The sequence below is a fragment of the Bacillus rossius genome, chromosome 6 (genome assembly GCF_032445375.1).
Source record: "Bacillus rossius redtenbacheri isolate Brsri chromosome 6, Brsri_v3, whole genome shotgun sequence".
In the NCBI taxonomy this organism is placed as follows: domain Eukaryota; kingdom Metazoa; phylum Arthropoda; class Insecta; order Phasmatodea; family Bacillidae; genus Bacillus; species Bacillus rossius.
In genome coordinates, this window is record NC_086334.1 from 11,575,669 (window position 1) to 11,600,943 (window position 25,275).

The 25,275-nt window shown below is 40.9% G+C and overlaps 3 protein-coding genes across 5 annotated transcripts in view; all 3 read left to right on the plus strand.

The window, feature by feature from the left end:
- LOC134532644 (COP9 signalosome complex subunit 5) overlaps positions 1 to 9,813 on the plus strand; it is a 15,951-nt gene extending 6,138 nt beyond the window's left edge. For all 3 annotated transcript variants that reach the window (XM_063369288.1, XM_063369290.1, XM_063369289.1), the window contains exons 2-5: positions 5,156 to 5,323; positions 6,551 to 6,785; positions 7,632 to 7,826; positions 8,931 to 9,813. In XM_063369288.1, the coding sequence (XP_063225358.1) occupies positions 5,166 to 5,323; positions 6,551 to 6,785; positions 7,632 to 7,826; positions 8,931 to 9,389 (1,047 nt within the window). In that variant the 5' untranslated portion in view covers positions 5,156 to 5,165 and the 3' untranslated portion in view covers positions 9,390 to 9,813. The remainder of the gene's footprint in view (positions 1 to 5,155; positions 5,324 to 6,550; positions 6,786 to 7,631; positions 7,827 to 8,930) is intronic.
- Positions 9,783 to 20,083, plus strand: LOC134532648 (uncharacterized). The gene is made up of 3 exons (XM_063369298.1): positions 9,783 to 10,053; positions 16,915 to 17,025; positions 19,442 to 20,083. The coding sequence occupies exons 1-3, from the start codon at positions 9,874 to 9,876 to the stop codon at positions 19,700 to 19,702; spliced, it is 552 nt and encodes a 183-aa protein (XP_063225368.1). The 5' UTR covers positions 9,783 to 9,873; the 3' UTR covers positions 19,703 to 20,083.
- Positions 13,438 to 25,275, plus strand: part of LOC134532643 (peptidyl-alpha-hydroxyglycine alpha-amidating lyase 2-like) — a 49,404-nt gene continuing 37,566 nt past the window's right edge. Inside the window, exon 1 of the mRNA XM_063369287.1 lies at positions 13,438 to 13,517. Coding sequence (XP_063225357.1) covers positions 13,506 to 13,517 — 12 coding nt within the window. The 5' untranslated portion in view covers positions 13,438 to 13,505. The remainder of the gene's footprint in view (positions 13,518 to 25,275) is intronic.

Consider the following 25,275-nt stretch of genomic DNA (forward strand, 5'->3'; position numbering starts at 1 on the left):
GCTGCGTGGACAATCCTATCCACCACACCGACATTTTGGCCCTTTCCCGACATTTTGTTATCCCCTGATGTCCTGCATGTATGAACTGTAAACATTTCTGCTGAAGAGGGAGTGGTATAACCAGACGGGTACCTTTCACTAACAACTCCTCTTCTACCGTAATCTCGTGCCTGAACTGATAATATGACCTCATTTCTTCCGATACTTCCCTCTTCTCCGGCCATCCTGTCTCAGCATATTGCCGTAGTTTTCTACAGGTGGGGTCCCGTCCCTGTTCTTGTCTGATAACCTGCAAAAATTCATCCTTTACCGGACACGCCTCTATCATGTACCTTACAAAAGCCTCTACCTCATGTGTCAGTTCTTGCTCTTGTTCCCTCTGGGATGAATTCCCCGGATTACGGGATAAGGAGTCAGCTACCACTAAATTTTTTCCTGGCACATACTGGACTGTGTAGTCATACCGCATTAAGCGGATCCGAAAACGCTGCAATCTAAGTGACAACTCATCTAAGGGTTTCGTATGCAAGATTTGTAATAACGGCTTGTGGTCAGTTTCCAAAATAATGGGTATGCCTGTCAGGTACTGCCTGAACTTTTCCGCCCCCCAAGTCAAAGCTAGAGCCTCCTTTTCTATCTGCGAGTACCGTTTTTCTGTTGCTGTGAGTGTACGCGAACCATATGCTATAACCTGGCGTAAATCTCCCGATTGCTGAAGAACACAGCACCCCAGCCCAAAAGAGCTGGCATCTGCACTCAAGATGATCTGCATGTTGGGATTAAAAAAGGCCAAGGTGGGTGCATTGGAAAGCATTTGCTTGATTTTGCTAAATGACGTTTTCTGGGCTTCTTCCCACACAAAATCCACATCTTTTTTTAGAAGTACGAACAATGGCTCTAACACCTGCGATTTGTTTGAAAGAAACTGCGCTGAAAAATTTACTAGCCCTAAAAACTGCTGAAGTTCATTCTTTGTAGTAGGTTGAGGGAAGTTACTTATACCCTCGACTCTTTCAGAGTCTATTTGAATACCCTCCGCCGACAACGAAAATCCTAAATACTTTACCTTAGTGACCCCGAAACAACTCTTGCTGGTATTTAGCGTGATTCCTTCTGTCTCCAGCCTCCCCAAAACCTGTCTCAAAATGTTATCGTGTTCCCTTATAGTTGCCCCGAATACCAATATGTCATCCATGTGAAAGACCACCCCAGCTATACCCTCTAACACCTGAGCAATTTTTAGAGAAAAGTTTTCCGGTGCACTTGTAAGCCCGAATGGGAGCCTCTTGAACATATACCTTCCGAATGGCGTGATGAAAGTTGTTAAAGGCTGACTTTCTTTGTCTAGTGCCATTTGGTAGAACCCGGAGTTGCAATCAATTTTTGAGAAAAACCTTGCCCCTTTGAGTTGTGCTAGCTTGATTTCTACCCCTGTTATTGGAAAATGAGGACGACTGACATATTTATTTAATTCTGAATAATCACCACAAATGCGCACTGAGTCACCCTTGGGAACAACCACAATAGGAGCCACCCAATCCGTTGGCTCAGTTACTTGTTCTATGATGTCTAATTTAATCAGTCTGTCCAGCTCCTTTTTGAGTTTATCAAATAGGGGCAAAGCCACCACCCTTGGTAGTGACTGTACAAAAGGTTGAGCATTCTTTTTTACTGCTAACTTCACTTCCCCCTTCATTTTCCCTAGTCCCTTGATCACTCCTGGAAACTCCCTAGACACCTGTACTTCAGTGTATACTGCTTTATCGGGTGCCGATATTTGTGATAACATGCATTGCTCACCCGTGAACTGAACAATTTCAAGACTTATCAAAGACCTTCTTCCTAAGATAGGTGTTCTTAACCCCTCTATTACATAAACCTCTGACATACATTTTTTACTGCTACATTGTAGTTCCAGAACCAACCACCCCAGAACTGACAACATACTGCCATCCGGTCCTGAAAGAGTTTTCGTGCACTGTTTCAACCGTTTTCTGAACTCTTCTGGAACTGTTTCTGGAGGAACACAGGTTATGTCTGCCCCCGTGTCAATTAGGAATTCTACTGTGGACTTAAAATTAGTGATGCTAACCGAGGCAGTCCACTTGTTGGTGCCCCCAGACCCAAGTACTAAACTACCCAAGAAACATTCTTTCTCCATTTCCGGTACTGTGCCTGTTTCTGACACCAGACGCACTTGAGAACTGCCACCTGGCTGGCTTGCTTTACATACCACCGCCCAGTGACCGCCTTTATCACACTTAAAGGTCTTGACATTTCTTGCTGGACACTTAGAACGCTCGTGGTCTGTCAAACCGCAAAACTGGCACTGACCTGAGGGCCGGATCTCACCCCTGGCTGTTGACTGATGCTTAAAGGAAATGGGCTGTTGATGTCTATTGTCCTCTTGGCGATGTCTATTGTCCACTTGAACTCGGTGAACCTCCCCACGACGATTCTGCTGTTCCTTGTATAACACCGCAGAATGGCTACTCTGCAGTTCCGCTTGCTTTGCTGCTAGAATCGCTTGCTCCAGTGTTAAATCTGGCCTCAGCTGTAACTGCTCACTTGTTTTGGTATCCGCCATACCCACGACTATTCTGTCCCTTATTAATTCTGGTTTCAACTGGTGGATGGAGGTTAGGCGTTCGCCCAGCCTGCTGGTCTCCCCCTTCTCTTTCCATTCTTTAAGTGTTCTCCACGATTCTGGTTGCTACAACGACGTGTTCCTTACTCGTCTTTAGGTCCGAAGAACTACCGCTGCCACCATGTACTGTTATCTTATGCTAGGAAAGGAAATAACACAGATCAGTAGTACTTCACTAGGCCGTTCAGCCATCTTGTTTATTTACTGGCTTTCCCGCCTTTACAGAAACTAATAATTGATGATAACAACAGTGTTTCAAAAAAATAATAAAAATTTTTATGCAGTAAAAATGTTTCTTTATTATCACTCAAAATGTTTTTCAAGAGGGAATGGGGGAGGTTGGGAGGCTAAAAGGAAGAAGAGGGGGCTGAGCTAGATGGTATTGGGAACAGCACCTCAAGCTGGGATGCTGGAAGTATGTATCTGGGTACTGTTTGTTCAGTTGTTGAAAAGGGGAAGTTAATTAAGCAGCAGAAGTAGGCATTAGGAGTGTCTACATAGCAGTTAGCCTGGCAGCTAGTGTGGGTATGGTAATAAAGAGACGGATAATCAGATCTGTGATGGGTGAAGTTTGATGTATCTGCATGGACTGATGTTATCACTGTGTATAACCCTCTCAGAACTGCCATTTCGCTTGGGCACAAACACACCATACTGTTTCCAAACCCTGCTTGCTGTCAGTAGCAGATCCAAAGGGGGGGCTAAGGCAGGGGTGCCCACAAGGGGGGCTAATGATGCAGACTGCGTCATTAAAATTTCAGGGGGGGGGGGGGGGTGGTTAAAAGACGAGAAAAATGTATATATTATTTACATAATTATAGCTTCTAATGTGAAAATACATTTCTGGTTCTTTGATAATTGAAAGGGATCTTGTAAATCAAATTGGCAACCCCGCACTTTCCTCAACAAAAGCAGTTTGGCATCTGTCGGTTCAGGATGGAAATATTACCTGATATGACCAAAATTATTATTAGAAAATCAGTTTTAATTAATGCAATATGTGATAAAATATAATACTAAAAAAGTATAATATTATAAAATAATTGAGTAAATCATTGATAAAATGGCATAAAAAAATTTGGGGGGGGGGGGGGGGTCATAGTGTTTGGGGGGGTGAGCACCTCTGGCTAAGGGGCTCAAGCCCCCTCCAAAAGCATCTGGGTCCACTATTGTTTTAGTGTTTGCCTTGATAAAGCCTAGCCTCAGCTTGGTCAAGCCCCTCCCAAACCAAAATCCTAGATCCGCCACTGCCTGCTGTAATAATGTAATGAAGTTTTTCCATTCACAACTCTAGATTTTCCCAACACTCTTTCTGTCTGTGTTGATTTTCCTGTACCCTTCAATCTGACCTGTCAAACTTCGGGGTGTGACCCACCTTGCAAACAGCCAAGATGCATGAGACCTTTTAACAATGAAAACCGCGACTGAAATCCATCCATGCTCAAACCAAACTTAGTTACCTACTAACATGCATGCCGGAGGCCCACATGACTTTGAAGGGGCTCACGCTGGCGTGAGATATTGGGGCTCGCCAGAAAAAAAAACAATAGGATGTTTCCCTGCAATACATGGATGGCTGGCAGCTGTGGGATCTGGTGGAGTCGCTCAGTATCAAAGTAATTTTAAAAAAAATTTCTTACTTGGCATGTTTTCCAACCATTCTGTAAGAGTGTGCTGCTATATACTTCAAAAATAATGACCAGTAATTTACATTTTAAGTTAAATTTTCTACATTATAAATAGGCCCACTGTTAAATTGTAGGATTAAATGATTGTTTAGGTTAGGTTGACAACATTTTTAAGTATAGAAATTAGAGGGGATACTTAGTTAGAGTAGGTAACTGACCTATCTTTACTGAACATTAACACCATTTTACAGTATTTTAAATTTAGCCAGCCTAACCAACCATTCACACATATTAGCTAATCTAATCAACCATTCACACTATTTTGTGTTTTTTTTATATTGTACCCAACCTAACAAGCCATTAATTGTGAGCAGGTGTGGTTAGCTAAGCTACAAATTTAAAGTGTGAAAAATAGTTTAAATAATTGGTTAGGTTAACTATGTTAACAATACTGTGAAGTTGTTTGAACGGTTTATTTAATGTGTACATAAAAAAAACTTAAAATGTTAAATTTACAGTAAACTATTATTATCCCAAAAAGCTCCTAAGACAATGATTGGAAAACATGTCAGGAAGTAAAATATGCATGAATAAATTATTATTTTTAGTGGAAAGTTACAGTGTTCCAGAATTACTTTTGAATACTGCTGATTAATATGATGAATCAGTTAAGCTGGCATCGCATTAGACAAACTATTTAATTATCAGTGAAGCTGTGATGGTCATATCTAAGCTGGGGAATGCTGCAGGTGAGTGGAAAGTTTCAGGCGGTTAAGGGGGAGGGGGTAAACAAGCTTCATAGAAGAGAGGGGGTTCAGAGGGAGAAGGGAATGAGAAAACATTGTTGCAGCATCTTGGTAGGAAGAGTGTGTGTGTGCAGAACGCCAGACATGGCGGCTTCCAGCAGTAGCGAGTCGCAGGCGACCATTGCCCAGCGCACCTGGGAGATGGCCAATAACGTGGAGACTATCAGCAGCCTGGATGAGGTGTATCGCTACGACAGACAGCAACAACAAGACATCTTGGCCGCCCGGCCGTGGGACAAGGAGTAAGTGTGTGGTCGTGTAGTGCTCCTGAAATACATTATACTTATACCAAAAATAAGTAAATTCAAATAAAATAAAGTGCTCAAAATTAAGTTTCTATACTTGCTAAATTATCAAAAAAAAAAACTTTATTCAGTTAAAATCTGTTTAAATATAACATAATATAAAGCATTAGTGACAGTTAAAGAAACAAATTATTTTCATTTTTGGCTAGTTTGCATTACTGCTTGTTGCATTGGTTAAGTATGTTTATAAATGACCAATGTGTCTGGAAAATAGTAAATTAAATTTAAAATGAAAGCCTCCAGAACTTCCTAAAAAAAATTAATGAATTCATTACATTTATAATTATTAAGATATTAAGACATTAATGACTGATTCTTCATTAATTATTCAAATGCCCATATAAAAATACTAGGCAGGTGAATACCTGCGTGATACACTAACAGTAACGTACTGACAGGCCATCTTGATACAGTGGTATTGAAGTACTGGTGGGACAACTGGATGTGCCTGCTGGTACTGCCTCCTCCTGCTTCAGCAATCGTCAAATTTTTAGGGCTGTGGCACATTGTGTAGCCTCTGCCCACGAAGAAGCACTGTAGTTTTATAATCTAGAAATCGTGAAGGGTGCTTTTTATTAGTAAAATTATATCTAAACTGTAAATAGCGTGAAAATACTTACCTAAATAATTTGGTCTTGAAAATGAGAAATTTGCCATTCTAGCATCCATAAAAATAAAAAAAACTTAATTAATCAAATTTTTTTTACTATAAAAAATCCTACAGTGCAGCATAGTTCAGATATCATTCATACTTTTTAGGTTGTATTTAAAAAAAAAGAACCAAAATTTTTCTGTAAAATAATCCCAGTCTTACGAAAATAAAATATTATTAAAAAAAAAAGTGATGGAATTGCTTAAAAAAGAAAATATAAATTTTTACATGTCCTATGAAGCTTCTACAAGATTATTTACAAAAATCAATGTTAATAAAATGTAGGTCATACCCATCTCTCCCCCTTAAGTATTCCTTGATGTAGAATCATTTGACTATGTAGATCATATGCTAGAGAAGGTTACCCTTATCACAGAGTGTAAAACTCGCACAATAAATGTTTTGTTAGGAGAAAACTTGAAAATTAGTTAGGTTACATTTTGTAATAGCTTCCTGTTGTTTAATAAATGCACTGTCGCTGTGAAAGTGTGGGATTGATGGTAACGTTGCAGCCCACACTTCTTCAAGGAGATCCGCATATCGGCATTGGCCCTGCTCAAGATGGTGATGCATGCTCGCTCGGGGGGCACACTCGAGGTGATGGGGCTGCTTCTGGGCAAGGTGGACGCAAACACCATGATCGTGATGGACTCATTCGCATTGCCTGTGGAAGGCACAGAGACACGCGTCAATGCCCAGTCCCAGGCCTACGAGTACATGACTGCCTACATCGAGGCTGCTAAGCAGGTAAGTCACTAACCAGTGATGTGCACTGCCTGTAGAAGGCACAGAGACGCATATCTGTCTTCAGTCCCAGGACTACGAGTACATGACTGCCTACATTGAGGCTGCATAGCAGTATTGGTGGTAGTGATGTGTTGGTTCTACGTTTTTCCCGGTTCTCTGTTGGGTTCCGGTTCTTAAAATTTAATCAATAATGACAATCATGTATTTCACCCCAGATTTTAAAGTGGGTAGCGGCGTTAAGCTCCAACAATCTTTATGTACATATAAGCTTCTCCAGTAAATTGTATTACTGATTACTGTATTAGAGAAATTATACAGTTCTCTATCATGAGGCCTTAGCCTCAACTTCTATGCATTGTGATCAATGGCAGTGGTTCCCAATTATTTTCAGCCAGGGAACCCTCTGATCAACTTTTCTTTTGGCAGAACCCCAACTGCTTCAAAGAAAGTTATTTGGCATTAATTGTACCTACTTTATATGATATTCGTCCTGACTCGTGGAACCTATGTGTCCCTGCCATGGAACCCCAAGTTTCCGCAGAACACCTTTTGGGAACTGTTCATCTGCAGTGTTGTATGAGCTGAAGAGAAGCATAATCTAGGTTTATGAACTGCCAGCATACTTGTATTAAGTTCACCGATATATTTATGATGAAATACATGCACACACTGTCAGGCTCAATGTTAAAGCATAAAGCAGAGTTCTCTCAGCCATCCACAGCGCCAGGGCTGGGGTCGGCTCGTGGGAAGCTGCACTGTGTTTAGCCGGAGGATAAAGTTCATGTAAATTAAGTTACAGGGGGGGTGGAACCTACCCTAAGGTTAAGGCACAGGGTTGTTTGACAGGTGGGGCGGCAGGAGAACGCCATTGGCTGGTACCACAGCCACCCGGGATACGGGTGCTGGCTCTCTGGCATCGACGTCTCCACCCAGATGCTCAACCAGAACTTCCAGGAGCCATTCGTAGCAATCGTCATTGACCCAGTACGCACTATATCTGCCGGCAAAGTCTGCATTGGAGCATTCCGCACCTACCCTAAGGTGTGCCTCAGTTGGTAGCTCTGCATCACACCTGCCTCAAGTTAGAATGTTATGTCAAGATACTGATTCTGTTGTTATCTGTGTCATGTGCTTAATTGTAGTGTGGTAGGAATCTAGAGGAAAAGTGTTTAGCTAGTAAATAGAGGTGTTATATATGACTGTAAGGAGAGAGTTATTTCACAGTAGAGGTTTTTACTAAAATGTGGTTTGATTAAGCTATATGGGTTATTTAATGTCTGGAAAGAAGTTGTTATATCAATTTAGAGTGTGTTTTATAGGGTAGGGTTGTACTGTAAATGGAATAGGGGCTTATATATGCTTGGAAAGGATTTAATATTGGTGTAGAGTGTATTTGCTAGTGGAGTGTGGGGGTGTTAAGGGAATAGGTAGATATGCTTGTGGAGAGAGCGAGCAAGATTGCAGCTGTGTGATGTTAGAGGAGGAGATGTTAAATCTGATTTGGAAAGAGTGAAGTTTAGTTTGAGGTGGTATGCAGATATGAATGAAACAATGAACGACATGTAAGCTGATAAATCAGGACTACCATTTATGTTCTTTATGTTATAAAATTTATAATTTTGAAATTTATAGTCAGTGTTTATTTTTAATTATTTTTATTATTTAATTATTGGTATGATATTAATCATGATAATTTGTGGTAAAGTGGAGAGGTGACAATTTGGGTTTTATAATAATACTTAAATATTTCCAACAGCATTTCCTCTTAACATCATATGGATATATGCATCACCAACCATTTTGGTTTTTCTTCCCTCTGCACTTGCAAACTGTTGTCGAATCTGCCTCAGCAAGTAGCGGTCATCTGGATTATTGAGTTTGAAAGTAATAGTCTTTCGGCTAAGTCTCTTGTCCTGATAAACTCAGCATAATGTTTATAAGTATGTGTTGTATATAGGTTTATGGATATACAAACATTTAGTCATACATTGATGTTTGTTGACATTAAAGTCACATGAGTTTACACTTTTTCTTTTTAGTTTGTACTCTAGGCATAATTAATTGTAAAGTAGATATGTTTCTCGAATGTTGGCGATGCTAGCGTGCTGGCTCACGGGAGTGAGGAAAGTGCGTGTCATGTTGCAGGGGTACAAGCCTGCCAATGAGGAGCCCTCAGAGTATCAAACTATCCCGCTCAACAAGATAGAGGACTTTGGGGTGCACTGCAAGCAGTACTACTCGCTGGAGGTGTCGTACTTCAAGTCGTCGCTGGACCGCCGCCTGCTGGACTCGCTGTGGAACAAGTACTGGGTGAACACGCTCAGCTCGTCCAGCCTGCTCACCAACGCCGACTACGCCACGTGCCAGATCTTCGACCTGTCCGACAAGCTGGAGCAGTCGGAGGCGTCCCTGGCGTCCCTGGGGCGCGTGGGCTTCCTGCTGGGCGCCAGCGACCCCCACGAGAAGCGCACCGAGGACAAGCTGCTGAAGGCGACCAAGGACAGCTGCAAAACCACCATCGAGCTCATCCACGGTCTCATGGCGCAGATGATCAAGGACCGGCTCTTCAACCAGATCAAGCCTCGCAGCGAGGCCCCCCAGTAGTTCACTCTCTGCTGTGTCGTCGCTTTGAGAGTGTAAGGGCGTTCTTGTTACTGGCAAAAGCAAGCTCGTGTGCAGTTTTGGACAAAACTCTGATCCACCACAAGAGAGTGTATCACCGTGGTGCTGAACTTGCTGCGTAACTGAAGAAATCGTGTGTACTTGGTTGCACCCACCCTTATGATCCTTCTACACTCCCAACTCGCAACACAGTATTAAACTGCAATTTTTTAAATTAAATTCGGTGTGACCTTTTCTTGAGAAAATCATATTTTTCACAGTTTTGGTTTAGAAAAACAAATTGAGTAAATAGTTTTTACACAAATTTAACACATTATTTGAAGTAGATTGTCAATTTGATTTTCATCTCCTAATTTAATTTCTAAAATTCTTGAAATAAATGCTGAATTAAAGTTTCATACCTTTAGATTATCAACTTTTTTTTTCAAATGTGCCAAAATCCACTATCATCATCTCCATTTCATCAATGCATAATACAACTCATTTCAACACTGTCCTCATAAACTTCAAACTGGACCTCTCTGGTCTACAAAGAACATCTCTTAAACAACTTCAACATCAACTGCTGCTTCAACATGAAGGGGGAACAGCCAAGGAGAAGGGCTCCAAACACACAAGAAAACTGCCTCCTGCCCAGTTGGCATTGGTAAGTGATGTGTCTGCTGCACTGCATAGGTGAGGAGGGGGAGGGGGAAAAATCTTAAAATAAACCGGCCAGAGAGAGAGCAAGTGTGCGTGAGGCCATGTGGAATTGTTGACGGTTCTACCTCCCTCTCATAGTTTGAAAGTCCGTAAACTAGTACCCAAACAATTAACATGACTATCTTGACAGGTGTTTATAGTGCAACTGTGCCCAAACATCATTATTTTTGCACGAGATTTCCCACGCTTGCAGCTGCACATTCTGTGACAAAACTGCAGCCATCGTTGGTTTTTATAAGTACACCTTTTATATTCCTCAAGCCTTGCACAAGTATGCAGGTAACCATGAATGCTAGTTTTTATAGTAAGAACTGACAAAGGGTAGCTTGCCACCTGTTCTCTGTGGCAAAGGGATAGGTAAAAAAATAAAACTAATAGACAAAAGGGAAACAAGAGTATAAAAAATAGTAGTCTTCTTCTTTGTCTGTCTGTAGGTATTTTTAAAACTGGAAAATGTAAATGTGGGAGGGTGGGCATAAGTTGGCTACCTCACACTCTGCAGTAGTAAACAGGCGAACTGACGATCAACACCAGTGCTGTATTTCTTAAGTGCCAATAAGCTGAGACCCGGAACACAAAGACTTCACTTGTATCCATGAAACTCCAGTGAAGACAGATATATGGTGCGGTCCTTATTCGAAGGCGACCCTTACAGTGATAATGTTTGATTTATTTGCCCAAAATTATAGGTGCAACCCATACGCAGGGATGACCCTTCTGCGGGTAAGTACGGTACTAATTCAACATTATGTCACAAAAAACCTCTCAATAGGGTCTTCAAGATAATGCTGCAGCTCTGCCAGCCCATACTGCACCAATCTCAAATGCTTGCAACTATCAACATTACCATTTTTGCCACTCCTGACAGGAAATTTGCCAACACTACCATTACTCTGCAACTTAGGGCTTTCCACATTAAACTCTCATTATCGTGTGTTTGCAAAACATGATTTACAACACTGTCTCTTCACCCACAAATACTTTTCCTCTCACCTGTTCCTACCTTGTTTACAATCTGTACCACACCTTTCCCATGATTCTTACCATCTAACTACTGTGATTTTTCATTCCATGTTACCATTTCCTTATCTGTTTATATGTCATATATAATTATTCCATTTTTCCAAATTCACATTCTCCTTTTCTCCTTAAAAACTTTACAAGAGTTCTCACTTTTTACTTGTTGCCCCAGATTCCCCACCACCTCACTCCGCTCAATACTTGATGCACTTTCACTAGCCTTTTCATCTGCCTTCTGTACTTGTGATGTTCCACCCCATTTTCTTTATCTGCAGGCAGTGGGGGATCCAGGATTTTGGTTTGGGAGGGGCTTGACCCAGCTGAGGCTAGGCTTTATCAAGGCAAACACTAAAACAATAGTGGACCCAGATGCTTTTGGGGGGGGGCTTGAGCCCCTTAGCCCCCCCTCTGGATCCGCTACTGTCTGCAGGGGCCTATTTGAGGGGGGCAGGGGTAGTTATATTTCTACCTCTCCACCTGAAATCATAAATTTAAAAAAAACTGTTATTCCCATCAACAAAAGGGAAGAATCTGAAAGCAAACATCGGGCATTCTTTCCCACTACTATTTATCAACTATGTTGGGCTGTTAAAATACTCTCTTTTTTAATTTCTATCAATTCTCCTCCACTTTCCCTTCTCCCACCTAGTTGCTCCCTACACCCTAGATCCATCTCAAGCACTGCCATGCATGGATCCCATACCGCTGCAGCATACTCCATCATGGGGCATACAATGCCCCAAAATCTTTTCCTTTAAATTGCTTTACAATGCTGCTGCCCCTCCTAAGCACCTGTCCAAGCAGTAATGTATAGTTAGAACGGTTGCTTCATTTTAAATTCTGTAAAATAGTTTTTAACAGTTGGTAAGTCAACTACATTAAAAGTAATAGTGTAAATTTCATAAAAAAAAATACTGTATAATTGGTTACAAGATAGGTTAGGTTAATTACGTCAAGAATAATCAAATTTTATGTGAATGGTTGTTAGTGACACTGGAAATATTTTAACTGAATTTTTCAAGAAAGTAGAACAAGCGTGGCTCCATTGTTGCGGTAGGGGCAATGGAAACACCTCCCCCCCCCCCCCCCCCCCCCTCCCACATTCTGAAATTAATTTATTTTTATTTTGGAGTGTGTATTAATGTGACGTACCCCTGATTCGAAGATAATGTCCTGGGCACCACGGACAGGGCCGCAGAGAAAACGTACGTCTCGGGGCGTGACAGGAACATAGTGCCTTGTTCCTTACCGGGTCGTCAGGAAGGTCTGACGTGCAGGCAGCCGGAAGAGCTCGGAGTCCGATGGTCGCTGCACGCGTTCATTGCGACTCTTCTAACCTTCATGGGTACATATTTGTTCCCATTCCTGGCGGCTGATGACGGAGGCAGTCGTCCATGACACAGTGACAAACCATTGGGTGGGAGATGTACAGGATGCAGGACGCATTATAACTTACATTCATGAGTTTTGGAGTTATTTCTTCCACTTTCACTCAATCACTGCTGTATCCAGCCACGTGGCCAGGAATCTCCCCTTTGAGAGCTCTGTGAGCATAATACTTCAACCACGAGACAGCCCATACGGCAGCAGTGCCTACACTGGCAGATGCATTTAGGGGTTATGGGGGGAAAAAATATACAAAAAATCAGTGATGACAGCATGTTACGGTACTGTGGTAAAAGTCACGTTGCATATCGCTACCTCTAAGGCCCATGTGTGTTTGTGTGCTAGACAATAGGAATGTAGATTTTTTGAATACACAACACATGCCCAAATTTAAAAAGTTCTATTTTTTTTCCTTCTAATAGTCCCCCCCCCCTCTCCCACACACAAACACACACACACTTTTATTCCCCTGAAAAAAATTATTTTATTCGCCACTGACTTACACACACCGTACACACAGAGCAAAAATTTTTCTCCAGCATATGTCATAAATTTAGCTATTATAATTTTTAGAGTTAAATTTACATTTTATACTGAAGTTAACTTATCTGCTGTCTCGTGTGCTTTACTTTCACGAACTGAATAAGAATATCCTAACATTTTTTCAAAGCATTGTATTATTTCCAGATCATGAAAAATTATCATGTGCTCTTTGTGTATCGAAATACCCTGAAATTGTTTCTTCCGTTTCCTACCCGCGCTCTTACATTTAAAAATTTTTGCTACGGAAACTGCACGAGCGAGGAACTGCTCGGGAGGGTCGTGAAACTACATGAGTGGCAGTGCATCGTGGCGCTGCAGGAAGGGTGGACAGTGACTGCACTAAGGGAGAGCAGTGTTGCTAGTGACGAGGGCAGGTGGCAGCAGCAGTGTAGCGCTGAGGAAAGGTGGACAACTGACTGCGTAGTTGGGATTTGATTGTTGCCCGGAATGAAGGCTCCGGTGAGTAGCGGGGCTGGATCGATCGTGCGAGCCCGACAACCGCTTGTGATTGCTTACCGATATCTTCATTCTAATTATTTGAAATGCGTTATGATTGTTTATGTTCTCCGAGTCACACGCATGGTTTGATCCCGCTTCAGCACGTTAAAAAATGTATATATTTATAATTTTGTTTATGAATTGAAATTTTAGATTATGCCCTTTTGAAACTATACTATGTTGGGCGTATTGCGCATGACAGTGCTGAAGAGATTCTGACCTACAGTTTTGACAAAATTATCCTTGATCGTAATTTACGTGAAAAATAATATTATTTCCAGGCACTGTTATCTCAAGACGCATTTTTTTTTACTAAAACATTTAAGTTATTGAACATGATCATGTGTGCAAATTGTATATTTTTCACAAATCAAATCCAACATGAACATCTTGCTTTATTGATATGAATTACCCCCTTTCCACCCCCTCCATCAAGTCTCTTCCCTAGCATTTGCCGACCGCCGCTGCAACAGGCGCATAGAGATCACGAGTCACATGCTGAGCACACAAGTGTCGCCTTTATTGCTCCTCCCGGGGCATTTGACCACATGAACACACACAAACACTAGTAGCTCTGGTCTTTCTGTAAAGTTATCTTCATATGTTCTGGACTTTTTTTTTGTAATATCATTATTCTATATATTGATTTTCAGTAACAAAATAAAATAAATTAGTAGAAATTATATATAGAGAGAGGAGTGAGAGAGAGAAAAAAAAGAGGGGGGGGGGGAGGGGGTAAAACTAGCAATGCCTCAAAATAATTATTCATTCTAGTTATTTTTGTAGAGAGCCAAAAATCTAAACTTTTAGCAAAGTTATATTTTTAAACTATGGATATGTAATTAGGGCCTTAAGTAAAGTAATAGCGTATGTATGAGAACTAAATGTTACCAAAATGATTTTATTGTGAATGCTTAATGGCGGAAATTTACATATGCATTAATGATAAATAAATGAGTTGAGTTAATATTGCCAAAACATCAGGTGGTTAGTATCCTTAATTTAATTTTTATTTTGTTCTTATAGATAATTAATTTGTTTTTGTAAATAATTTAAAATGTTGAAAATGTTCCAAGTATCGGCGGGAATTTTTATAAAGTACCTAAGTAAAGTGACCGTGTTTGGAAACCAATTTTTATTTAATGTGAAAAAGTCAAATCTTTAAACTGAAAATCTAGATTTGTAAGTTTATTGCAGTTTGTTTTGCTGGGACAAAATTAAGGCCGAGCTTCAACAAAATTCAGCCAGACCGCGGGATAGGCGGATAGGCATTTAAATGCAAAAAAGAAATTTGGCGCGATTTTCACAAATTTTATGATAACAGTGCCAAATAAAAACCATGTTGTAGATTTTGATCACCTTGGTGATATGGCTTTAAAAGTTTTAATATTTTACTTCAAGGTGGCGATATAATATTGTACAATATTGAAAGTGTTATAGATTTTATGTTGTTCATTTAATCACTTAAAGAGCAACACAAAACTCTTGATCGAGTTGAATTCATTATAAACGTCGGTTGGGCTGATTATAAAATTACGACATGGCAAGTTTTTTTTTTTTTTTTTTTTGTAATCGAAACGAAGACGCGCGCTTGGAGCACAAGGAAGTGTGAGTATGATTAAGGGAGGAGGGGAGTATGACAGCGGGGGCGAATGCAGGCTCCAGTGTTGCCAGCTCCCTGGAAGGTCACCCACACCCTCGCGTCATTGAGCGAGGGAGACAGGGCGTGTGTCAACCCCTCACGCCTGGCCGGAGCGCGAAATAGGCAACCGCCTAGGGCGCCAAGTAACTGGGGGCGGCGCAGCACGACACATAACAGCTCATATAATATGTTTAACGATTATTGGAACTAGATGAAAATTGATTTTTGTAACAGTTTGGAATGTTTATATTGATATAAGTAATTATTTAAAGTCCACGGTGACCTGTTTATGATTTGTAATAAGTAAAAAAGAAAAAAAACACAAGCCTGCATACATTTGATTGTTGACAGAATATTAGGCTTACGTGATGTATTTTGAAGCATGGTCAATTTTTTTGGGGGTATCCGAGGGGGGGGGGGGGGGGCAATAAAGGTTTTTCGCCTACCTTGCACCGGCACTGCGCGAGGCAGACAGTTCTGCATTTAGGCCCTACATTTCTAGTGGTTAGTGTTTAGTTCATTACAGGACAGCAAATTAAAACAAAAACTGATAGCATGATGGTCGGGTATTAAAAATAGTATAATTTGTGCTCACGCAGTTGATCTCCACAAATTAAGTTTGAACATGACTTCAAATATTTTCTTTTTTCTGTGGTTGTTTGTTAATTTATAATTAAGGAGGATTTTACGTAAAACTGTTATGTAAAGTATTTTGTCATGAAAAAATTTGTTAGTCCCTGTGGTTGTATCATCTGCATTGCAGTTGTGTAATGAAATTTATTCCAAAAAGGACTGTTGAAATTTTTTATTCAATATATTTTTGTTTGATAGACGTAGAGCTATTGTAATATATCTTCGCACTCGTGCACAATTTGTGTGCTAGTGGGGTTTTATTGTCACCTGGATTGAATGGACTTATGTAAAATAAGGCCATGGCAGGGAATGGCCAGTCATTCAGTCGTTTTTGTTACTCAGTGGACGATAGTATTATTTAGGCATTTCTCTTGCTTTAGTAAAACCGGCGAATACTCCCTCAGTGCAAATTACAGTTGTTAACACTTACAGAACTTCGCCCCTTTACTACATGAGCATAATCCGGCCTCACCGGATCTGAGTTAGGGAGGCGACGGTCTACCAAATGGACGACACAGAGCTGAGAAGCCGGTGGTGATCAAGTAAGAAGAGCACCAAGCCATCACACAGGCAGGCTGCCCCTTCCGATGAGCGCTACCTTCATCCAAATAAAACCAATGTAAACATACCTCAGTCCTGCAAGGTACCTTCAGCCGGAAGCACGACAGATGACACTAATGTCAGCAAAAAAAAATTGTACCCAGTTAAATGATTAGTATCTCTATGTAGTGGTGGATACGGGACATCTTTCGGGGTATTATTTTGTAAAAAAAAAATAAAATAAAATAAAATTTATACATTTGTATTCACAAAAACTATTAACACTAACACAACGCGACATGAAGGTGTACGGTAGTACCTATAGGCAACGTGGCTTCTCCAATAGCATTATGTCTTCACTGATATTTTGCCATGTTTTTCATAACTTGGGGTAACGGATATAGCCCGCACCTCCCTCGCACTCTTCTTCTGTGTCTGCAATTGTCTAATTGAATAAAATAAATTAAGTGAAAAATTGCCACAAGATTTGTAGGCTACATATAAATAAATTGTATATCTTATGCCACTGTTTTCATTGTACAGGTGGCGCTTCTGGTGGCAGTAGTTGTAACTATACACCGTAACGATGTTGAAAGCCGTGCTGTAGTCAAGAGGCCCTTCAGTGACCAATCGGTGCAATCATATCTAACAGAGGTTAGTCTTCAGCATCCATATTTGTTTCGTTTGGTTGTAATATACACACATGCAAGTAGTTTTGAAATAACTGTTTATTAGAGTCCTTGTTTAGAAGGTTGGCAAGTTCAAAGGTTCTTCCACTTTATTATTCCTGAAATCTGCTCAATTTTTCACTATAGGAATTGGTGAGGCTGAAAATTTAAGCAGCTAGTATTGGTTTGAAAACTTTAATAACTAGGTTTGGCCAACCGCAGCGTTAGGTACATGGGTTGCGATTCTGAGTGCGCTAGCCTCGTCTTATCGTGTCTGCCACTCATAACAACCTGCCTTCCGCGATTATCGGTATTCTCAAATTCCAAAAACATGGGTGGGCGACATAAAGACTCTCGCTCACTTGTCGTAGCTTCCCAGTGTTGCCGCACTACCACTACTGTTGAATGCTGGGAAATAATATTCTTGTTTTCATCTATATCCACGAGTCGGAAGTCGTCAAGTTGGCGGACTCGTGCATGTGACAGCATACACCCGTCTGTATATGATCGCATTCGTGAACTTTTTGGAGGATTCACCAGAAAATTTTGGTGTGCCAAATAAAACTTGGGCATAGTGAAGCCTCCCTGGAATATATGTCGTAAACATGATTACTATTAATGTTTAAAAATCATAACTTTAAAACGTTATAAACTAACTTTTTTTTTAAATTGAAGTGAGACTTCTTTCCTGATGGGGCTAAACTTTTCAAGCGTTACGGAGCACCAGAATATATATGCCTTAATGATAGGGGGAGAGAAACAATGACGATTCGACGAAGAACAGCATGCTGGGGGATGCCACTATAAATCCACTGAATGGGGCTTTGGTCGGAATACCCGGCCTATTGGTCGAGCAAGTGTATGAGGTGTGCGGCTAGTGGATCTGCGAGTGTGATCACACACCCGCTCTCCCCTGATCCCTTTTGAGCCAGCCTGGTTGGCGAGACCGAGCACCGCTTACTCGGTCAGCGAGCAGGCACCAGCCGGAGAAATAACAGTAATGGCGGACGACAACTACACGGGCGACTCACACTCGCAGTGAGTCTTGTCATTCAGGGTGAGTCACCAGATAGAGAGGAACGCCGCCCAAGGGAGCGACCAGGATGTGCAAGTATGAGTTGGGTTGCGAGTTGTCCAGTATTGAGGGTGAATGCAGAAGAACGGCCAACTCGCTAGGCGAGCTAAACAAGCGCGGAGCAGCGAGTGTTATAAGGCAGAAAACATAAGGAGAGTAATCTTCTGGTGTGAGGGTTTTCAGCACCAGTAAAAGACTCGATCAAACGGGGTGTAGAATTTATGCCTACATGTCTGATAGCCCCTGTTGTAGAAGAAACTTAGGACATCAGGATCAGTTATTGTTAATTATTATCAATATGAGTTTAATTTCTGATTAGAGTCAAGGACTTTTGTGTAAAAGCAAGACATAATATATTAACAAAGATTTTTTTTTGTTAATTCCGTTCAGAGCAAGTAATCTTTATCAGTAATGTTATGTTTGTCTACTGGAGTGCAAAAAAAAAATTCTGTTTTTTATGAAACCATTGGTGACTGCTGAATAATAAATTATTGTGTTAACATTCGTGTAGGCCTACATGTAAACGATAAAATTCATATTTGTCCAGGCCCTGTGTGTACTTCTATGTGGCGAGGACGGTCGGGAATTTTGTAGTGTGTATAAAATATAATATGGTGTGGTGTTATGTTGTTGAAATAATGTGTTGATATTTCTACTTGCCTTATTTAAAATTTGATGATAATAACCCCACAAAGGTTACCATGAAAGAGTTCCAACTTTTTTCATTGTAATCAAACTTTTAAGTTGTTGATGTGTTTTGTTGTGTTTCGGCAGGAGACATGCTGCTGAAACTAGGTTTGCAAGGAGGAATTCCACTGTTAACTATTAGTGCTCCATGGTGGTAATTTGTTTTCGTTTTTGATGTGATGTTATGTGGTCAGCAGTATACATGCTGGTGTAACGAGGTTTGCAAGGAGGAGTTCTAGCTGTTGTTCTGCTGCAACTGCCCCTTGTTGCCATGCCGTTTATTTGTTGACGTGTTGTGTGCCGGAAGAGGACATGCTGGTGGAACGAGGTTTGCAAGGAGGAGTTCCAGCTGTTGTTCCGCTGCAAGTGCCCCTTGTTGCCATGTCGTTTATTTGTTGACGTGTTGTGTGCCTGACAGAGGACATGCTGGTGGAACGAGGTTTGCAAGGGGGAGTTCCAGCTGTTGTTCCGCTGCAACTGCCCCTTGTTGCCATGCCGTTTATTTGTTGACGTGTTGTGTGCCTGACAGAGGACATGCTGGTGGAACGAGGTTTGCAAGGGGGAGTTCCAGCTGTTGTTCCGCTGCAACTGCCCCTTGTTGCCATGCTGTTTATTTGTTGACGTGTTGTGTGCCTGGCAGAGGACATGCTGGTGGAACGAGGTTTGCAAGGAGGAGTTCCAGCTGTTGTTCCGCTGCAAGTGCCCCATGTGGTCGTACTGCCGGAGTCCTGGACGCTACTACAACGCCTTCTGTACGATGACAGGCACGGGATACATCTGGGCCCAGCCTGACCGCAGCTGGGGGTCGCTGCAGGTGGCAGTCAGAGGCGCGCGATCCAAGCAGCTGCTCCCTTCCATGGCTGCTGCCACCTCTCTGGTCGGCTTACATCTAGGCCCATGAGAGTAGTCCCACTGCCTGCCCTTGTGCGCCAACAACTCGCGAATCTGCCGCGCGTGTCAACATCCTGCAGGCGTATTGCAAACTGGATGTTTCTTTCAATTTGTGTGACCCGTTGAAGTTACAAATATCTTTATGTGACTCTTGTTTTGACTGTTTGGCGGCCGGCTGGTGTTAGCAGTTGTGTTATAGTACTTCATAGAAACAATAACTCGTTACGTACTCTTTAACTTTTAACATAGTATGTGTTTTAATATCACTAGTTTCTACTTATTATTGTACATATTACTTACCCTTACAATGGTATGTACGAGATTAGAAATGAGTGTTTTTTTAGAGATTATTTAAAATTAAATAATATGTTGCATATGCTTCAAAAACTAATGAATGTATGTATTTCTTACTTTGCTTAAAAGTACCTACTATTTTATTAACTAATTTATATAATTAGATAGTGTTAAATATATTTATTATGTACTAAACATATTGTCCTTGTATTCGAGGTGTCATATAAATAGGGGATTTGAAAATACGAAGATTTAAGGATTTAAGGGATAAACAATATACATATATTATTGCTTTACTAGCACATTCAATCCAACAATATCAACCTTCAGGAAATACGTAAAATTTTTAAACAGTTTTACTACCATATAAACTTCCATAATAAAATATAAATGTTTGTGTTTAAATTGATTTGTGTGTATTTTAGGAGGTTTTTCGAAGATTGACCCCATATATTTTATACAGAATCCCTTGTTGCAACTTGTTAGCAACACACTTTATTAGTAAACAATGCACGCACAAATTTCAAAAGCAACCATATTGTCTGCACCGTACGTCATAGAGGGTGGAAAGGCGTGGCGCGGGGCACTACCAAGAAGGGAGGCCGTGTTCGTGCAGAATCATGCCGTTGCAAAAACATTGTGTAGGCACATTTAGTCGACAGAACGAGCTGGAGCGGGATGCTAGCATGCAACAATAACACAACTTTACATGGATTCATCTTGTAGAATGAACAAAACAACAATATTTTACAGTGCTGCGACGAGGAAGCGAAAAACCCAATATTCACTTGTAACAGGATTAAAAACAACTGAAACACTGAAAGAGAGTACAGTGGTGTGGGTGAAATGTTTTTTTCAAAGGATGAGGAAATAGCAATCGACAAGTACCGAACACCCACGAACTACTCCTGGAGAAAAAAGTATGCCACTGCACGACTTCATGAACATGGATCACATTTTTATTTGATTTTCACCTGAAGTAGTGTACAAGCTATTAAATCGCATGCATTTTGTAACCTTAACCATTCAAGTGGTTTCTTGTTAAACGTAAAAGATTTCTTGGATTTCGCGTGCGACATCCCATTTCTTGCTCGACTCACGTTACGTGGTAGTTGTGGGACCACGGTGGAACAGTGGACAACACAATCGCCTGTCAACACAGCGACCAAGGCGACACGTGGTGGACACTGCTTTGTCGGTGGGTTTTCTCGGGGTACTCTTGTTTCTACCCACTATTCATTCCATCAATGCTCCAATCTCGACACGTCATCTCTCAACGTCTCTAGAAACCTCAAAGTGTAAGACACCCTAAGGCCATTTTTTATCCCTTCATTTGTCCACTCATTCATTCATTCATTCATTCATTCATTCATTTATTCATTCATAAGCTCTAACATGTTGCTAGTTGCATCGTATCACAACACATTGCACTACGGGAAACATTCTTAAATACAGCTTTTACTGGCTGTATACAAAACTATCCTAAAACATGTTTTTTTTTAATAATCTCGTTTACATACATCTTATATAAAGGAAAATTATATATGAAACAATTATTTTACAATATTTTTCATTAATAAAAATTTTAACAATAAAATTGTCTTCTTAATTTTTTGCTGAAAAGGTAAAAACGATATAAATATTGTTACAGTGTCGCAAACACTCGCTACTGTGTCGCTAGGGCATGTGTCGTTTTGCCTAAAGGCGTTTTGCCTAATTTTAGGCAAAACGCCGTTTAGGCAAAACGCCGTTAGGCAAAACGCCGTTGGCCAAATAGCAGTTAGGCAAAACGCCGTTAGGCAAAACGCTGTTAGACAAATCGCCGTTAGGCAAAACGCCGTTAGGCAAATCGCCGTTAGGCAAATCGCCGTTAGGCAAACCGCTGATAGGCAAAACGCCTTTAGGTTAGGTTAGCTTAGGTTAGGTTAGTTTAGGTTAGGCTAGGTTAGGTTAGGATGGCAAAACGTTGTTAGGCAAATCGCCGTTAGGCAAAACGCCGTTAGGCAAAACGCCGTTAGGCAAATCGCCGTTAGGCAAAACGCCTTTAGGCGAAATGACTTTAGGCAAATCGCCGTAACGAATACATGTTTAGGCAAACCGCCGCTAGGCAAATCGCCTGTTACTCTGTCGCTACCTAACACGATCATGCCAGACCTGTCGGCTCAAAGCTTCTGGCTCGTCATCCAAGGGTCTGTGGTTCGATTCCCAGTCGGGCCGGGGAACGAACACTTGTTCTAACATTTCTTTGCCAGCCCCGGGACTGTGTGTTGTGTTGTCCTTTCATGTAAGGCAATAGCAACCCATCTCAGAATCACCCTGACATTAAACCCCAGGTGTGCCTTGGCTTCCACAGTTGTGTATGAATGGGGCACATTGCATTTCTTATGGGTAGAGACTGGAAAAATTCGCGAATACATTTCGCGATAGGCTAAAATGCAAATCGTTATACCTCAGTGCTGCCTCTGCTATTGGTTAACAACTCACCTGGATGACTCTGGGCCAATGAGAAACACCCAACCAAAGCTTTATCTAATCACAGGCTGCTACGCTGGAACGTCTCACAAGACAGCAGCCAATGAGTGGGAGGCATTTGACCGAGTGTACGTAGAACTATGGAGTACGTCCTACAGGTCATTGAACCAGCGAATTTTTCCGGTTCCTACTTATGGGACTACGATTTCGTGGCTTTCTCGGCTTTAGCGTACCTTTCCTCCCACCACTTCCTCTTTCATGAGGGGGGGGGGGGGGGCAGGGCCGGTGCAAGGTAAATTGGCGCCCTAGGCGAAAAACCTTAATGTCCCCCCCCCCCCCGGACACCCCAAAAATTTTTTCCTTGCCTCAAAATACATCACGTAAGCCTAAGATTTTGTCAACGATCAAATGTAAGCAGTCTTGTGTTTTTTTTTACTTTTTTACTTATTACAAATCATGAACAGGTCACCGTGGACTTTAAATAATTACTTATATCAATATAAACATTCCGAACTGTTACAAAAATCCATTTTCATCTAGTTTCAATAATCGTTAAACATATTATATCAGCTGTAGTGTGTCGTGCTGCGCCTCCCCCAGCTACTTGGCGCCCTAGGCGGTTGCCTAGTTCGCCTGTGTGGACGCGCCGGCCGGGGGGGGGGGGGGGTGATGAAGAGTTACGACGAGCCTACGTTGTCTGCAGTAGGTGGCCATCTTGTCTGCTGTCGGCCGACATCTTGGTTCCGAGGATTGCAGGTAGGTTACGCCAACAGCGCCGATATTTATTTTGTACAAAAAATAATCTTACATGTGGTGACTCGGGTTCGAACCATAATCTTAAAGATCCATTTCAAGAAACCTTAGCCACTAGGCTAAGAGTTCAGGTTGGATAAAATAAATAAGGACTATGTACTCTAAAATAGTGTTTTGAAATTATGTTAACTCCTTTGGTATTGGCAGTGTCGTCTGCTAGGGTTGGCCTCCTTAGTTTCAAATATTCCCGGTAGGGGGTGCTATCTTTATTTCTCGTTGTAGGCCACAGGGCGCCATATTTAAAAATTAAAAAAAAAAAAAAAGTATCGGGTGGAGAGCACCACTGTCGGCCATATTCAATGTTCGTGGCATTTTTGCTAGAGAGCGTTAGCGTCGCTCAACACAACCAACCATCTTGGATAGCACGTTACGCCTAAGGAATATTTCCGAGTCGTGCATAGTGTGTACGAGGAAATCTTGTAGTCACGTGCACTCTGAACCGTATCGAGATTCACTCACTCCCAATACCCTCCAAACTCGCCCAGCAATCAGATAACAGATCGGCGAGATACCCCATTATTCTACAGGGAAGCTGTAGGCTCTGATTACACTGCATTTAACGAGGGCCCACATCCGCAACGCTCGCTTGGAGGTAGGTTCAATCAAGATCAATGACAAATTTAATACAAATAAAGTATTACCCAAACTTAATCGCAACCCATTTAGATATGTGGTATCAGCAATGAACAGAAATAGCAGAGATTAAATACAAGCTGGACTGTATTAGAGCGTAAATAAAAGTCATAAACTGTGCATCGAATCAATCATTTTATGTTAATGTGTGTATTACATAACGAGTAACCTTAAAACTCTGGGTATTGAAAACAATTAAATTATAAAAAGTTAATTTATTAACAATATATTAGATACTTAAATAAAATTAGTATAAAAATTTTGGGTGGGCCTAATTTTTTTTTTTTTAAATTTCCTGTATGCAACACTCTTAGTAAAATTAAAAAGAAACGTCGTTTTGAGAGTTCTGTGTCCTTTTCTGTACTACCAAAATGAGAGTGGTATTGAAAAATGTTCCTGATGTATTTAAACAAATTTACAGCTGAGTTCCACAAGTTTACGATAAGATTAGCTAATGCACAACCTTGAACCATCTTACGTGACATTGCTTGGCGTTGCGTGACGTAAAAACACTATAATTAGCATGGCCGTTGTTTCATTCTATGTCACTTTCCTACTACCTGCAATTTACTGTAAAGGCTTACAAACATTAAAACTTCAGTTAAGCGTTTTAGGATGCAGTAAAATAAAATGCATTAATAGGTATATTACCACACAGCATGATTGATCACAGACGGGTTCAGCACTTCGTGGGACTTGCAAGTTCTATGTTACAAAACATTAAACAGTTAGTTTAAACACTTCTTAAATATTTTCACATTGACTTCTCAAACAGTTTCTTTGCTGAGGGGCAAACCTAAGTTCAAGGGCCGACGTTTTACCATATTAACAAATAGTCGCGTCCAACAAAGGAGCAGGTGAGTAGTATATGAATGTCGGTCCGGGGACATGGGTCTGGGTCGTGGTGGTGTGGTGGGTTCAATGACCGACCACCATGACTTCACAGCGGCCATTTTGGTGTAAAGATTCCTCAAAATTCCTAGAATTTCAAGGGAAAAATTACCGTTTTGAGGGAAAAATTCTCGCTTTATTTCCCAAACTTCGAAAATTTCTAAATATTTTTACTTAAAAAAAACTAAAATTCCTAAAAGCGTCTTAAATTCCACATCGACTAGCCACTTTAAGTCGCCGAGGTCATGATCTTGACCGTAAACTTGAATTTTCTTTAAGTTTTAACAAAAAAAAACCGAAATAATTCTCAAAAAATTAAAAAAAAAAGTTTAATTCAAATGTTACGTTACTTAATCAATTTCAGTCCTCATTTCTATTCCCAGCAAGAGTAAACATGTAATTCATTAACAAAAAAAATAATTTTAAAATAAAATTTTAATAAAAAAACTTGGTAACATCACACCCGGCATCTTGGATTCC

Coding starts and splice junctions, on each gene's coding strand:
- LOC134532648 (XM_063369298.1), top strand. CDS start 9,874: ATGCATAATACAACTCATTTCAACACTGTCCTCATAAACTTCAAACTG. Junction 10,054..16,914: donor CTCCTGCCCAGTTGGCATTG/GTAAGTGATGTG, acceptor TTCATTGTACAG/GTGGCGCTTCTGGTGGCAGT. Junction 17,026..19,441: donor TGCAATCATATCTAACAGAG/GTTAGTCTTCAG, acceptor TGTGCCTGGCAG/AGGACATGCTGGTGGAACGA.